Consider the following 16,663-nt stretch of genomic DNA (forward strand, 5'->3'; position numbering starts at 1 on the left):
GCTCAGAAGTGACTTAAGTCACAAGAAATGAAATCTTAACCTGAACACGGTCGGCTATAAATTTTCTTGCAGACTTGTAGCAGTTTTAGAAACACGAATATACTCGAGGAGGTAAGCACTTAATCGAAGGTTAGATTTCATTTTTGCATTCAGCCGTTTACCAAAAACGAAAGCGTGGCTTGAGTTTTTTATGCGCGATTACTACGCAATATTTGCCCATGGAACGCTTGCTTGCTTCATGTGGCTGAACTATTTGTCCGCTCTTTTTTCGGCAAACCAACTAATATTTTGATATCAATTTTCTTTTTGTAGCCTTGCAGGAAACGTGGCATCTGTTAATTATTAAAGCTATCGCTTCTAATATAACGACTTCCTCGAAATATTCATTGCTTTGTATTACTACGCAATAATAATAAACTTGTAATCAGCAATACACGTTTGTTCTTCTAATTATGTATATCTTATTACTTTAAAATTGTTGAAAGGTGTTTACTCCTGCTTATAAAGAATTTTTTTTATTTAGATATGTGATATAAAAGTATTCAGAATATTCTTCAAAGTTTAATACGTAGCTTGTTTTTTTTTATATAAAACGTGCAAGTCGCACGTATGATCCTATTCAAAAATTCACAACACGTACAAAATATTTTTCTCAAGTCTATCACAAATAAAGAACTTAATTCTGAATAGCGAAAATGAAAAACTTAAAATCGGTGCACATTTACTATTCGGGACGGCGAAATGTAGAGAATTCTTATGGAAGATATCTCTACTATAAAAAGTCATTTTATCATATCAAGTTTCAAATATATACACAAGTAAACTAGAAAAGAATTATTAAAAAGAAATATAATGTAAACTTAAAAAAAAAAAAAAAAAATGGACAATGAAAATGAAAAACCGGCTCCGAAAGTAAATCCCAAACAACACAGCAATGAGCTTTTACCATGGGTGATAAAAAATATCTCCGTGGTTTTTTGCCCCGAAATGGTGTTGATACCTACATATAAGGCAACATCCACCCAAGTGTCTTAAACGAGCATGCCCTTCAAAGGGGACATTCCAGGTTACATTTTCTGAGAAGATAGTTTTTTCTTCTTCTTTGCTCGTGGAAAAAGTTAGTTTGATTTGGAAATCAGTGAAATAGTTGAAGAAATACGTTATGTGATAAAACATGTGTGAAAACGTGCAGAAAAATGTTGTGAAGTGTATGGTAAAAATTCTGTTAAGTGGACGAAGGTTCCAGGAGTGGTTTGCTCGATTGCACTCCGGTCAGCCAATCACTGAAAAAGTCGATGAAAGACCGGCACCGCCAGCTATCAGAAAATAACCAAAGCACTATGCATCAACCATATGTCAGTTTAGAATCATTTGAACAGAGCAGGCTACAAAAAGAAGCTCTAAAGCAGAGCAAAAAACCAAGGGGACCTTTTCACCCACTATGATGGTGTTAAGTATAAAAAAGGCCGCCAAAGCTGACTGTAATTTTACTACTTATTTTAAATGAGAGCAAGGAATGTAATTATGATAAAATACAATTTATATTGCGGAGTCCGAATACAATACAATTAATTTTTCTCCCATTCACAGTATGTCTGCTTGCTACCTGGCATATCGAACCTACTATTAGTAGCTTTTTACTCAAATTTGAGGTATTTTCTACTATTATGGCAGAGATAATTATGCCCTCTTTCCAAAATTGTTGAGACTTAATTGCAGAATATTCATTGCGTTTTTATTGCGCTTTCGGGTTTGTGACATTTATTGCGCAGAGAATTTTTTAACGAGAGAACTACTACAACTAATAATGGAATGCAGAATCGTTTAGGGAGTACGGAGAATGAGCTATAACACCCCAATCAAACTGTATCTTGCTTACGCGGTTCATAGATTTGGTCTGTCAATTGGTGTGGACTCCAAACTTCATACCGATTCACACACCCCGTCTTGATTAAATGATTATGTACCGTTGCCCGACAAATGTTAGTGACATCCATTATATCGCGAGCAACCTCTTTTAGCGAGCAACCTCTTAATGAGGTCCGTATTTGTCGTCACTGAACGACCGCTGTGATCTTCATCTTTCAAATCAAAACAGCCAGCTCTAAATTGCTTAAACCAATTGTGGACAGTTCTAACAGTCGCAGTGCTCCTCTCATAAACGATGCAAATCTTGTCTACAGTATCTTTTGCACACTACATTTTTTAAAGGGAAGAAGCATAACATGCCACAAATGCTTCTTTCAGCTATCCATATTAGAAGGCGTAGAAAGAGATTTTAAAACAGACTTTGTCACCAATGAAACGTACAATGAAAGAGCTGTGAGACGACTGAAACCGATGCCATAATCGAACAATAGTTTACAAACGTAGCCAGCTCGAGGTCATATATAGCGCGGCGGGGAAAAAATCTATGCGAAATCCTTATAAATCCGCTGTCGCCTTTTGTCTTGTTTTAAGACTTCAGCATCTATTATATTATTGTATATACAATGATTATATATTATATTTTGTATATACAGTGATTTTTTTTAAAAACTGTTGCTCGCCTAAATATCTTTTGAAAGCGGCCCATAGTCCTATAAAGTTTTTTCCTTAACAAAACTAACTTTAAACCTATCATTTCACATTTTTAACCCGTTTTATCGAGTCATAAAATCAATTTAAGCAAGAATTTAAAAATCCGTAAAAATGTAAAACATATTTTTCGCCTTCATTCAGCATATTATTGAGGAGGTCACTTCTTCATTCAATTTTTCTTCCTTGTCTGCTTTACCTAGCGCACGTTAAGCAAAACCAGCCTCACGCGTCTGCCGAACGTAGTCGCTGTGTAGTTAGTAAAAATTTTTTAGAAATTTTGCATTTTTGAAACTCATTATCGAAGCGCCGACATTTAATAGATAAATTCTTACGTTACACACCCGTTAAATATCCTAAAAATCATCCCTATGTCTGACGTACAGGTGACGATTATTGCTTAAAAAGACAGCACTCAGGTCGAAGTTACAAATCCTAAAAAGCTGAGGTTTAAACTCCAAAGACACCACGTTGTTTTTTTTATTTGACAACCGTCAATGGGCAACGCTCTCATAGAATTTGCAAGCTTTAAAAAACCTAGAAAGTTATTGACAGCTACTGTAAAGAGATTTGCACCTACAACAGGGAAGATACACTGACCTTAACTGAATATTTTGACCTGGGAAAGCTCTTCGCATTAGTATATCGGGTTTGCTCTCAAGGAAACGGAAAGTGCCCCGAAGATGTTTCATATCCTGCTGGGGTTTCTGTTGCTACCCAAATTTGCCTTCGAAAAGCAAAAGCAATGAAATCAAGAAAAGCCGACCGAGTTTGACCAACAAAAATGGTGCTTCGAAACAAAACAACACTGTATACACCCATTATTGCGATCAGCAAAGTGAAAGCAGACGTGAAATACCACGTGAATACACCAGACAATTTTCTTTTTCCAGACTTGAGAACACGATATGTAAAGGCGGTAAATGGGCAGCGATTTATAAAATCTTTCTATCTCTTTCTACATCGACAGATTCCAAACATAACTAAAATAAGTTCTTAACGTATTAATTTATCTTCAAACAAAATATTTTGTTAGGCACGTGAAAATCTTGCTGATTTTTTTCTAAAGCTGGGGAAAAATGGAGCAAATAAAAACCATTGGCCATCGCTAACCACCACATCTCCACACCTTTCAGTAAAATAAGAATTCCCCAAGCATAGAAAAAAAGGGTTTTAACCTGCTCATAAAAACGATACTTTTTTGAGGCGTCGTCAAAACTAAAACCATACATTCGTTATTCAAGCAAAAGTTTCGAATGATAATGCAATGATTATCCACTGCATTTTACTCGCCTTTGCATTCGTTTATCTTCTATAAAAAAATGATTTTCTTTTGTAACTAAGCAGCTTTCTAAATAAATAAACTATAGACTATAACTCTTTCCGTATTCGCCTAAGTTAGCTGCAATTGAAACAAATGAAATGAGATACAAAAATCCTCACCAAATATTTCCTTCAATGCGTCCATCAATCGATCTACACCGCGTGTAAGCTCGCTTTAAAAGCTGTTCATGTATTGCAGTTTTTTGCCACTTGTGGGATTCAAAAACAAGACTATGAAGTCAAGCTGAGGCACGCTGAACTACGCCTTAAGCACATGAAAGTCATCATATGACAATTGTACAATAATAGCAAGTAAATGAAATTACGCGATCATAAACGATCACCGACCAAGATTAACAACATCGAATGCTTGCGCATGTAATGTGATACTATGTATAGTAGAGGCAATTCAATTAAAATTTTGCTAAAAAGTTCTATTAAATTGTAATATTTATGCAAGTAAACATAAATACATACATATTTACGTAAATTGCTCCACGTAAACTAAACAAATCATATTCACCTTGAATATTACCTTTAATGCCTATTACCTCACTAATGTGTAAAAATTGACCCCTCAGATCGTGACAATATTTATATTAGCTTTTCATAAGCAATTGAAAAATATCTTTAAGCAGTTTTGTGCCTGTATGCGTAACGGAGTGTAAATACTGGATAATGGAATCCAATTTCACCCTATCGCTGTAAAGTTCACATTATCGTATCAAAATTTTGCTTTATATGGAAGACGGAGTAAACGTAATTGGACATTTCAAACTTAAATATTGCTTCAAGTGAATTATTTTTAAATGCCAAAATTCAATTTTTACTTCCAATTTTTACGACTGCAATCGTGTAAGCAACAAGCAAACAAGACAAGAAGATGTATATTTTGTTTTTCTTTTCTGCATCTGTGCATCTGCTAATGCAATTTAAAGAACAAATCCAGTGCCTTTTTTTTGATTAAGGACGTGTATAGACTTAATAGTTCCCTAGCCGAGTAACGTAGCATGTGCATAACGTGTAACTCGCGTAACGATTAGCCCTGCAAAGTAATAGTTGAATGAACTGAAATTTCTTTAAAAGAATGCCAAGGTAAACACATTTCGTATGCATAACTCAAAAGTGAAACAAATTCGAAATATATTTGTTTTGCGCACGTACTAAATTTAATATTAAATGAAAATGTAAAAAAAAAGTTGAATTAGCTTTTTTTGCTGACATCTCTCAACCATAAGCCAAGACTCGTTCTTATCAGCAAATTTATAATGAAATTGTGGAATTTTCTAATTCACGATTTGGCGTCAACCTCATGTTAAAATGTCCCAAATTTTTAATTAAGCCAAGCTAGCCACATATCGTATACTTACTATTCTATCTGAATTATTTCACTGATTCCGTTTAATTTGATTATTGAATTATTTGGAAAGGTAGCGCTAGAGTTAGCTTTAAATTAATCAAAACAAAATTTTATTTTGTTTTATTTTTGTCCATAATTTGTAAACATCTTATTTTACTTTCTTTTGCACTTTGCAGTAAGCTGAAAAAGGATTCAGAATAATTTCACGTTCCGATTATATTGTTTCGAAGAGCAAAAATCCAATTTTCCTATTATTTGTTAAATGCACAAATATATAAAGAGCCAAAATTATTAAACACACAATATATTCTGTCCTAGTGTTGCCAGATTTTTATTGAGAAGGAATAATTCCTAAGTTAACATTTCATAAACATTTCAAATAATTTAGGGCCATCACACATAAAAGCTTTACTCAACTAGAACATATATACCATCGCAAAGACAACCCTTTCACTATAGACAGCGAGGATATGAAGCGAGTATTTAATAATTGTCGGCGTTTAATACAAAGAAGGAACTGTTATACGTTTACTCTACAAGAAAATATTTCATCTTCTCATATCAAACTTAAATTTCGCTAGCGGCCCTTTTTTTATAATTGATCTGGTAAAATTCTTTGCTTTTTACAACGGCTATCAACGACCAAAATAAAGGACGATTTTAAGCAAGTAAAAATATTATAGTGTGACACATCCCACCATTAAGTATCACGCATCACTCTACAATTACCCATACATTGACTTGAGAAGATTGAGAAGAGCTAACACTACGCAGCTACGGAAAATTTCATGTTGATCCGTTTGTTTTAAAAATACAAATAATCATATTTCGACTTTGATTTTCACATTAATATTTCAATTTTCATATAAATTCATTTAACTTCTTTAGCTTACTCCTACTGTTCATATATTTTACCCTTCTTTCTTTTGCTGGTCATATATTTTATCGGTTTTTCTCTTGCTGGTCATATATTTTTTTAAGAGGTGGAGAGAAATAAAAGAGCAATTGCATGTTATTCTCATTTTATGCTGGCCGTTTTGTTAAAATTGAAATTAAAACGAAGCGCTTAGCCACTCAGTCCGTAGAATATCTTCATGGGAGAAGCTTCTTTTTCTAATTTAAATTCGTTAAATCCTAATCCATTGATTTCTTCTTCTTAATCTACATGATGTACCCTGTGTTTATTGCATTATTTGTAAATCCGCCCCATTCTACTTATATACGATTTTTCCTTTCTATTTTATTTACACGCGGCAAACTGTTTTTCATAATCTTTCTGTCTGGCATTGTTTTGTTTGTTGTCGTATTGTTATTTATGGTATTTTCCACGTGCAAATAATTTATGAAAATTCTTAAGACTGTGAAATTATTGAAATTATTGTAATCGCATTTTAATCCATCCTAACTGAACATCCAAAAAAAAAGTATCACATTTTTTATAAAGTCCTTACAGTCGATGAGATGGCTGTTGGAGTAAATAAACGCAAAAGAAAACATGAAAATATTTCTAACGCAGAAAATGATAACTGCGAAGCCGATCATGTACCGAAAAAAAAGTCCAAACATTCTTTAAAGACACATAACGATAAGGATGATCACAATTTCAAAGAGGAAACGGATGAAACTTCCTCGAATACTAAAAACGTTGACCCAGCCGAAGAGGAGGAAATCAAATTTAAAAAAAAACTTAAAATGTCGAGTTTTCGCATCAAATTACGGGGCGATAATTTTGTAACAGGTAAAAGCGCGCTCTGCTGTGGTAAATTGTAAAAATATAAATTTTGCATATTTTCAGAGTTACGTCACTTTTTGCATTTGGCACCAGAAATCGTCCCTAAATATTTGGAAGGCTCCGGTAAGCCATTGGAAATGGCGCAGGCCATAGAGCGCGTTGATAGAAGCAATGTCTTACATGTAGGATTTGTTTGTGAAGCTTTGCATTTAATTTTATTGGAAATTTTGGGAAATCAACGGCAGCACTTGGAATCAGCGGTTCATGCATGTCGCTATTTCTTGAAAACGCATTCGACTTGCATTGAATTATTACTAAAATCGCCGCAATTCAAACACCGACGTGTGGCTTTAAAATTATTAACTGCCATTGTTTGCGCGGAACCAAAGCTAGGGAGACATATTTTAACATCCTTTGATGTACTAAACAATGTAAATGTGGATCAGTTTCTTTCACATCTGCATGCAGAATTGAAACAACAAGGAGAAGAAAATTCGGACACTGTGCGCAAATGTTTTATCCACTTTGTTTTGGCTTTTTTAGTTGATGGAAATATTCTGCTGATTCGCGACATTTTATGTAAAAGACATTTGATTAAATGTTTGATCAATGGACTATTGTACGATGACGCAACTACCGTTTGTATGGTTTTAACTACAGTGAAGCAATTCGTTTTAGAATGTTTAGAAATATCAAAAACTACAAAAATTCATGTTTTCGATTTGAATTGCTGCAAGTCTTTGGTGAAACTATATGACTGGTATGGTCCTAAAGTATTGGCTGCGAAAGGAAATGTTATAAAAGGAGCAAAGCAACCTAAACTATTGCACAGTGATATTGAAAAGTTAATTAATGTAAATGAACGTGAAATAGTAGAAAAAGCAATACACGACTTTATGTTGGTCTTATTAACGTCCAGGAAATATGGTATCAGTTTCGATAGCAGGAAATATTTTCAACACAAACGTAATACTATACAAGGTAAGAAATTTTTCAATTTATTTCAGTGGAAGAGAAGTTAACACTATATTTATCAGCAGATCAATTAGAACTTATGAAAAATGGTTATAAGCCATGTAAGATGGTTCCCAAATATTTTTATGGCTCTTATTTATATGAAAAAGTTTATAAATATATTTATCCATTTATTGTTTATTTACTTGTAAAGAAATTGACAAAGTAACAAAGTCGCCGGGAACTTAGATCATATGCTTGCTTGTACTGCACTTGAGTTTTGAATATATTAGGTATTTGCAAAAATTTTGATCGTTTTTTGCTGGAAAAGGGCGTTTATTATGGAAAATCGGTACAATATCATTTTCGACAACATTTTACGATATCTTTGGCGAAAGAAATTACATTGTTTTGGCAGCGATCTATCCAACGACCCATTTTCGCACATCTTCAAGTTTGCATGCCGGTCAAGTCATGCTTCACCGATCTGAACAAGTGGTAGTCAGGAGGCGTCCTGTCTTGTAAGTACGCAGAATTTTGGCAGAACTTCCCGTTCGAGCTGCAACAGTGTATCCTAGACAACTCTTGCAATAAGTGGCCTAGAAATGGCATTTTCAGTCAATTCGAACCGCGGTTTTTAAATCAAACCGGCAATCGGAATATGGTGGAGCAGCACCATCATAACCCTCTGAAAGTGTTTGATGGGTTTCGGAAGCAGATGTCTTCAAATAAACAACAAAAGTGAAGAATTTGAAAGAAGAGGATTATTGAACGCTCCATGATTAGCATCGGCGTAAGCTGAATAAATCAATATTATTAAATGGGGAAATGAGTGTACATTGATGTTTCCCACTTCTCTATAATTTTTACCTATTAATGTCACTGGTCAAAATTTTCGCAAACAACTAATATATTATTAATTCTTTTTTAAAACAGGTCTACCTTCCAAGGTTCCGCTTCCTGCTTCTACCAAAATAGGTCAATGTGAGCCATCATTTTTGTTGTGTTAAATGTTTCCATATGGCGGCAGCAGGCGTATGTAAAGAGATCACACCCGTTTTTCCAACTTGTAAAATTTTTGCAATTTTAAAATTTTCTATCTTCATTTTTGCGAGTATGGGGACTCCACAAAAGTTATGGCTCAAATTGATCTATTTTGGTAGAGCTAAGTATATACCAATTCATGGTAAACCTAGTATTAAATTGGGCTGAAACAATGTAAAAAGCTTTTTAAAAATTGTCTTGTTATTGTGTTGTATTTTTATAGGTCAGTTGATGCCAGCCATTCATTATCCTTGGTCGAGTGCCTTGAAATCCGAATTAATTATTAAAATCTTGCAATCTTGTCCCGATTTATATCGTCATACCGTTCGTAATTTTTCTGGAATCATAAATCCTTTGCGTTATGGTCGTAAATTCTACAAGTCGGTCGTGGAGTTTCTTATCAAAATCATAGATGCTTGCAATCCTAGCTTACTGAATATGGATGTGGGAAAAACCACACTTACCGATCTGACGCATTGGATAAAAGATATATGTCTACCTATGGAGACCTTAGTACACATAAAAGGCTCCAAACTACTATATGAGGAAAAATTTGAGGCACGTCTGATAACGAATCGTTTACTTTTGACAATGTTCGTCCAATACACGAACTGGATAAGAGCCATTGGAGAACGCGAAACAAAAGTAAATCGTAGTGGCAGTGTAAGCGCATTACGTAAATTCAAATTCGATATATTGAATCATTTGCTACTGCATTTTCCTACAGTAGAAGATATACTAACATCGCTGAATATTTCCATTGAACAACAACACGAAGATGGAGTAGACGTTTTGTCTCACTTGGATACCACTTTGGATTTGGTTTTAGCCATTTGCCAAGATAACCGCACGTTTGTCAATAAAACCTCCATAATATTGGATTATTTGGAATTGTTGAGACCGCTTTACACCGGTAGCGATGATGATAACGTTAATCACGTGGACTCAAATATTCAGTTAGAAATGAAAGCTATTAAAACGATATTAATACTGAGTCCGAAAGATCTGGAACCACAAAAAGAACGTTTTGCCAGTATTATGCAATCCTTTATTAAAGCTTTTGTTTACGGTTCGCAGCAAGTTAGTTGTGAAGCTGGCAATTTACTGCGAAATATTTTTAGAAATACTGGTATATTTCACGCTGGCGAATTAGAAATAGACTTGTGGCTGGAACCTTTGAAATATTGTGCGGCAGAGACTATCCATGTTGTAAGCCAGGTTTTCACAGAAGTCCTAAAGGTGAGCAAAGAGTCATAATTAACATTTTGAATTACAAAATTATTTTCGAAATAAGGGATATATAAATCTGTATGATACGTCTTGCATAGTTTAGAGACAAATTGGTTCCTTAAAAACTATCTCACTATATACCATCGTAACGAGGAATGCATTTAGATTTATGTGTAGGTTACGTAACATATTCGCGGTTATAGGCACAGCATAAAAGGGACCCAAAACGTCCGTCTGCTTCTCTCCTTTAAAGCATCTGCAATCCTTGATACCTTACCAGGATGTCCATTTAATTTTTCTATTTTTCGCATATATGTCTTTTCATCTCTGACTTGAGCACGCGTTAAATCTGAAATAATTATCCGAGACAATCGAAGCCGGAAAAGATGCATGCGCTACTCGTTGTATATAGAAAAAAATATATAGCGTTAAACCTGACGTTGTACGTTACAATTATACTTCCCATCGAGAGACCGTGTTGTGTTCATTTTGCCGACAGGAAGATTCAGATATAATTCTGAATGGATCTAGGCATGTCCGTCTGCGCAACCACTTGTGATAAACATATTTGCGCTGCCAAAAGTTAAAATATCGTCTTGACATTGAAAGTGGGAGAAGCGGGTCAATGAAGGCGCCTATGTTGCAAAACAAACTGAGAACATTTTTGCTTTCAAAAGCAAAAATAATTAAGCTTTTTACTCATCACTTCTAAATTACATATAACACGAAAATTTTCTATATATTATATATTCTATATGTGATCTTACAATAACTGCATAAAAGTGAAAAAAGTTGGCCATACAATATCCCCTGCCACTTATGGTATATGGGTATCTTAAATTGATGCGGAATGTATGCAATATTCGGAGGGACTTGAAACAGACTAATCTTTTATTATATCGGTAGATCACTGCCTGAGTCGACCTAAGCGTGTTGTTTGTCTATCTTGTTTTCTCGAGTTCAATTGGCAGGCCGCAATTTTTGAGATGTTTTAATGAAACTTGTTACGCTGACAACGCACTTTTGGTCCGACTTAAATAATTTTCGAACTTAATTTGGTTTTCTTTTTTTTTTTTTGTGACCTGCACCACTTACGTTATTTTATTATTACTATTATTAATATAAATTTAGCCAGAGAATGAATTCTAAGACTATGGTCTTAAAGCACTAGCATCTAAGGCTTTCGACTTTATTAAAAACTCTACCGCACATGACACATGACGTAACCACGACCATTGAGTCTGTTGTCTACTTAGCCACTTAGGCGGACACGTTATTTAAATTTCAGTAAAGTAACAAAAAATTGCGTCCTGTATACAACAGAAAAGAGTGACCAGTCGGACAGACACATTTCAATTAAGTCAGAAAATGATTTTGAATCGATCGGTATAATAAAAAGTAGGTCTGTCGCAAGTCCTTGCACACATTGGACACATCGACACAAACTTAATGTATCCTCGAGCCGTAACAAAATATATGAAAAAACTCCGCGCAACAAAGTATATGAAGTGGCATAGGATACAATAATAATAATAACACTATTGTTTAAAACATGAGATCAGTAAATCAATTATTTTTTTGTCTGTTGTACGGAAAGAATGACTCCATTCTTCAAACCTGTAAGTCGAGGCTATATTAAGTTTTGTACGCAAGCGTAAAATGTCGAGAAGAACTTGAGATAGACATAGATTTTATTAAACCGAGCGATTCATCTAAGCTTATCTTATTTATTTGTCCGTCTTTTATCCTTGTGGTCCACATAAACCTTGGCAGTTTTGAGATATTTGGACGAAATTAAGAACACCGACGTGTTTTAGCTCAAGGACGAACTCTGTTGAAAATGGTTCAGATCGGACAGTATTTTCGACTACTTACTGACTTTAGAGTCGACTAAGTAACTTTAGAGTAGTGTAGGGTATTGAACGGTGGTACGTTCCCCAGTATATATGTTTTTACTTGCTGCTGAAGATAATTTTCTTATGTGGTTTTTATTTATGCACATTTTATTTTGCTTCTTTTTTTTTTTTTTTTTTAGGTGACTAAAGCCAATGTTGAAATGCCGAAAGTTACCCAGACAATAACGAATATTGAAAATTTGGAACAACTGTTTAAAAACATTGAAGCCGGTTTATCTGTGCAGAGCTATGTGGAAACATTGGTTTTGAGTAAACTAATGCATTTGATTTGCAAAGGTGTTGAAATTGAGAAACCTCTAGGCAATTATCTGGAATCCGTTTTTCTGCTTTTGTTTCTTTACCACACAAATCCTCTAGAAGTGGCAACATTATGCGAAACACAGTTCGTAGTACTCGCAAAACATATGAAACGAATTCTGCGTGAGGGAAAGGCGTTTAAGTTAGACATATTTAAATGCAGCGTTATTCCGAAAATGTCCGACGTCTCCGCTTACATTCACGAAGAGAGCAGCAGCACTTTTGAGAATTTAATGGCGGATCAACCCAACGATGAACATTTATTTATGATTTATGTTCAAGTGATAATATTTCAAGTTTTGCAGTTAAGGGAAAAACAAACATTCAGCAGCGGACAGGCGGAAAAGGCGGCAGAATTTATTACCAAAGCTTTAAAATCAATTGAAAGTTATATGTCGCCAGATGAGCGTAAGCGAGCAGAAGGTGAAATTTTAACGGATAAACTATTGAAATACATCTACGGCGTACGTTTGAATCAAATGAGTGGTCAAGATTTATTGGAGACTTTCGAAAGTAACATCAACTACATAAGATTCTTAAAACAAATGACTGATTACTGCAAAAATTTGGTTAATTTTCATACGTATACCAGAAATTATAAATCAAAGCTGATTAATGCAGTCGCTATTTCCATGCGCTGTAAGGATTTAAGCAAAGTAAACACAAATCGCTTGAAAGACTTTCTCGAGCTGTTGAAAGTTTTCGAATTAGATCAGAAACACTGCATCGATTTGTTAAATTTATTTGCTGAAAGCATAAATTGTGAAGATCTTTTCATGCTGGAACCGCCTAGCTTTACTATTTATTATTTCGTGCTAGCTTTTACACTGGAACGTTTAGCGGAATTGCAACAAGCGGTGGAATGCAAGGAATTTATCAAAAAATTTGTGCAAATTTATCAAGAACTTCATGAGAAGCTTCCTCAGGATTTAAGGAATTTGGAGCAATTGGAGATTGCTTTCTATAGATTTCTGCTAATAAATCATCAATATCTTAAGAATATGGATGAAAAGCTCTTTGCTTGCTTTTTTTCAACGGAATGGAACACGAATAAGCCACGTATTAAATTGGCCCGTTTAATCTACCAACGTAACGATTTACTTAAGGAGTGCCTTCTCCCCTATCTAACTTTACCGCAATTAGAAAGAAAAGAATTAATGTATCCTCTGCTAGAAGAAGCAATGGCAAAGAATTTAACACTGGACTCGAAAATATTACAAAAAGTGTATTTGACTTTTAAAGCGGGTTTTATGCGTGCTATTGAAAAGCCTTCTAAAGCCGCCCAGATATACAAGGAACATGTTGAGATCAGCAAAAAATTGATAGAATCGGGCATGCCTGCTACGGAATGTCGCGATTTCTGCCGAAAACAATTTAAATTTGACGGCGTCGAAAGTTATCAATTGCAACTGATCGATGCCATTTACACGAAGGCTTTCAAAACGTCATCTGAGCCCCCCGAACAATCTGCAATTGTTGTCAATTTTATTTCTCTAATGATTTCAATGTCTTTAGGCGCTTTAAAAGTGCAAAACTTAACCTATGAAAAATTACAACTTATTGGTTTTCTGTTGCAAAAATGGATTAGCGTTTCCCAAGAACTAACTGCGAAAGATTCTGATAAAATCGTTAAATCCACACAATGGCAACAGTTTTGTAAAATTTGTCTAAAACAGGGCATGGAGATTAATGAAACAGAACTTTCGGATAATGAACTATTTAAGGCCTCACTCCTTCAGCTTTTATCGTGCTTATGTGACTACCTAATGAAAGATGATCAAAAAGTTTTAAATTCCATAGAATTTTCGCAACTATTTTCAATGATTTTTGAGCATTCGAAATTTCAAACAATTATTTCAAGTTCGATTAATGGAGAGCAAAAAGCAGCTACTCTGCAGTTATTGTATGTATTGGCAAAAGAATGCCCCGCAGGACTTGATGCGTACCAAGTCCCTTTAATCCTGTCTGCTTATCATGCCCGTCTGTCCAAAAGTGATCGTTTCGCTTTGGCTTTATTAAATCTTTATGAAATTCAATTACCCCAAGAAATCCAGCAGTTTAAACCGTTTGTTTGGGGTGAGACGGCATCAACATTCTACGCATTAAACGAAAAGGATGATCATTTGAAGCTGCAACAAGCAGAGACAACAATGAGTCAAATTATGTCTTTAATTGATCCGCAGATATGCGAATATACTTTGGAAAATTTTCCTATATGGCGTAAATTGAACCCTTTGCAACAATTACCGGAGTTAATATTTGAAAATCCTTTAAATCGCCTATGGTTTTTCGAAGGTGGTACTCACGTGGAAAAGAAAATTGAAACAGGAGATGTAGAGTTTTCTGCTTCCGAGTTAAGCTTGTGTTTCAAGCGTAACGAAATTTACAATCAGTGCTATGATCCTGCCTTTATGATACCTTTGATGGCTTTGTGTTTTGCTCCTGGTTCCTCGGCTCATCCTGCTCGACCCGTGCAAAATGGTTTATTAGCGTTAAGCTTTGCCGCCCTTTCCTCGCAGGATCGAGAAATGCGTTTGGCCGCAGGTTGTGTACAATTACGTTATCGCTCTCATTTCGAACAAAGCAAGTTCTTTGAAAAACCCTTCTGGATTCAAGCTTACGAGAACTTACAATCGGGTTTGGACGAGTTACGTAGTGCCTGGCTAACAAATAAAACTAATCGGGGGACACCGCGGGTCCCTTACATCCCCACCCTGTTTGTGGCAAAGACTTTCAATATAACTACTGAACCCACTCATCGTCTCTACAAACAACTTACCATGTATCTCAGGCTTAAGCAGAGCTTTAACTTTCAATGTATACCTGAATTTAATGTTTTATTTTATTCTTCGGAGGTGGAACATCAAGAGTATAGACGTTTCATTCTAGAAATAATCGTGCACGGTGTCAAATGCAACTCTGATCTATTTCTTTTGATATCGACGAATACATTAAAAGTTCTTATGGTCTTTTATAACGCGCCCATGTCAACGCTGGATCTTAATTTGCTTATATTAGTTCTATTTTCTACTTGTGCTAAAATACCCTCCGCGTGTAAACTGCTGATTGAGAACGTTGGCCTACTCCCCTGGCTAAGTACTATTGTACAGAGCATAGAATTTCATCAGTTTGACGTTATCGAAGGTGTTATATGTATACTCAATAATCTCTGGTATTCGTTGAAAGTGCAGCAGCGGGAATTTCACAATTTTCTATACCTTCAAAAAGAAATTCATAAAATCATTATTCAACTTTTGCCTTTTCTATCGTCACGTATATCTTTGTCGCGTTTCGCCAAATTGATGAATATTATGGGTAAAACGGCCAACGAAAAAGACCAGTATTTAACGTTGTCCACAAAAGATCTGCAACAGCTTTTGGTATGCGCGGAGAAATATTTTGATAAATTAGTTTTACCTTTAGTAGCAATTTTTACGTTCGGCGGTCAAGAGTGTTCTAAAGTCCAGGAATACGATAAAGAACTGTTTGATTCGCAAGTCGATAGTGACACCTGTTTGGCTTTAAGAAGCTTACGAAATTATTTAATTCACTGGTCTTCAGTGAGTTTGGATAGAACTGAAACAGATCTTTCCATTCAGACGAGAGCTGATATTAATACGTAGGTCATCAAGCTTTTTAATATAGTAATAAATACATTTTTGAATATATATGTGCATGAAAAGTTTGTAAAGTATAAAAAAAAATATTAAATATGAAAAATTATGTTCTAATGATTTAATTATTTATTAATAAATTAATTATTTTTTACGCTTGCGTTCAAAATTGTGATTAAAAATATTATGCATCTCACGAATGCAAAGGGATACATATATAATTTTTATCGCACGAACTGAATGCGTGCAACGTCCAATTCTCTAAAAGAGCGCTATATTTCAGGTGACGATACCTATTGACATTTTCAAAGCTAATGCGAATTTTTGTGAACGCATTAAACTTTGTAAGGATCCAAAATCGTCCCTCGTTTTGGCCTCACAGGTTCTTCGTCTCCGAGGGGGAAGCTAGGCTAAGTTCGGTTAAGAATAGGATTAAGTAAACTACCAGACGGACGACGGAAGTTAAGGAAACCACAGTCAGAAAGAGACGTTTCTGCTTGGGATATATAAGGTTGCAAAAAGGCAATGGAATGTAATAAGCGTATAGCTTTAATCAATCTACCGGAAGCCGATAGCCTTAGATGCTAGTGCTTTTAACAGTTTAGTCTTAGAATTT

At 35.0% G+C, this 16,663-nt stretch overlaps 1 protein-coding gene across 2 annotated transcripts; it reads left to right on the forward strand.

Annotated features, from left to right (window-relative positions):
• The first annotated feature begins 920 nt into the window (after window positions 1–920).
• On the forward strand, window positions 921–16,110 carry LOC119641389. 2 transcript variants are annotated; one of them, XM_038040007.1, is made up of 5 exons: window positions 921–1,450; window positions 6,705–6,998; window positions 7,056–7,973; window positions 9,214–10,229; window positions 12,256–16,110. In XM_038040007.1, exons 2-5 carry the CDS (start codon window positions 6,722–6,724, stop codon window positions 16,054–16,056), a joined length of 6,012 nt encoding a protein of 2,003 aa, XP_037895935.1. In that variant the 5' UTR covers window positions 921–1,450; window positions 6,705–6,721; the 3' UTR covers window positions 16,057–16,110. The 2 variants fall into 2 exon arrangements, with proteins under 2 accessions (XP_037895935.1, XP_037895936.1); XM_038040008.1 differs by lacking the exon at window positions 921–1,450 and having other exon boundaries at window positions 6,526–6,998; window positions 12,256–16,109.
• The last annotated feature ends 553 nt before the right edge of the window (window positions 16,111–16,663 follow it).

This window comes from Glossina fuscipes, unplaced genomic scaffold, assembly GCF_014805625.2.
Source record: "Glossina fuscipes isolate IAEA_lab_2018 unplaced genomic scaffold, Yale_Gfus_2 148, whole genome shotgun sequence".
NCBI lineage: Eukaryota > Metazoa > Arthropoda > Insecta > Diptera > Glossinidae > Glossina > Glossina fuscipes.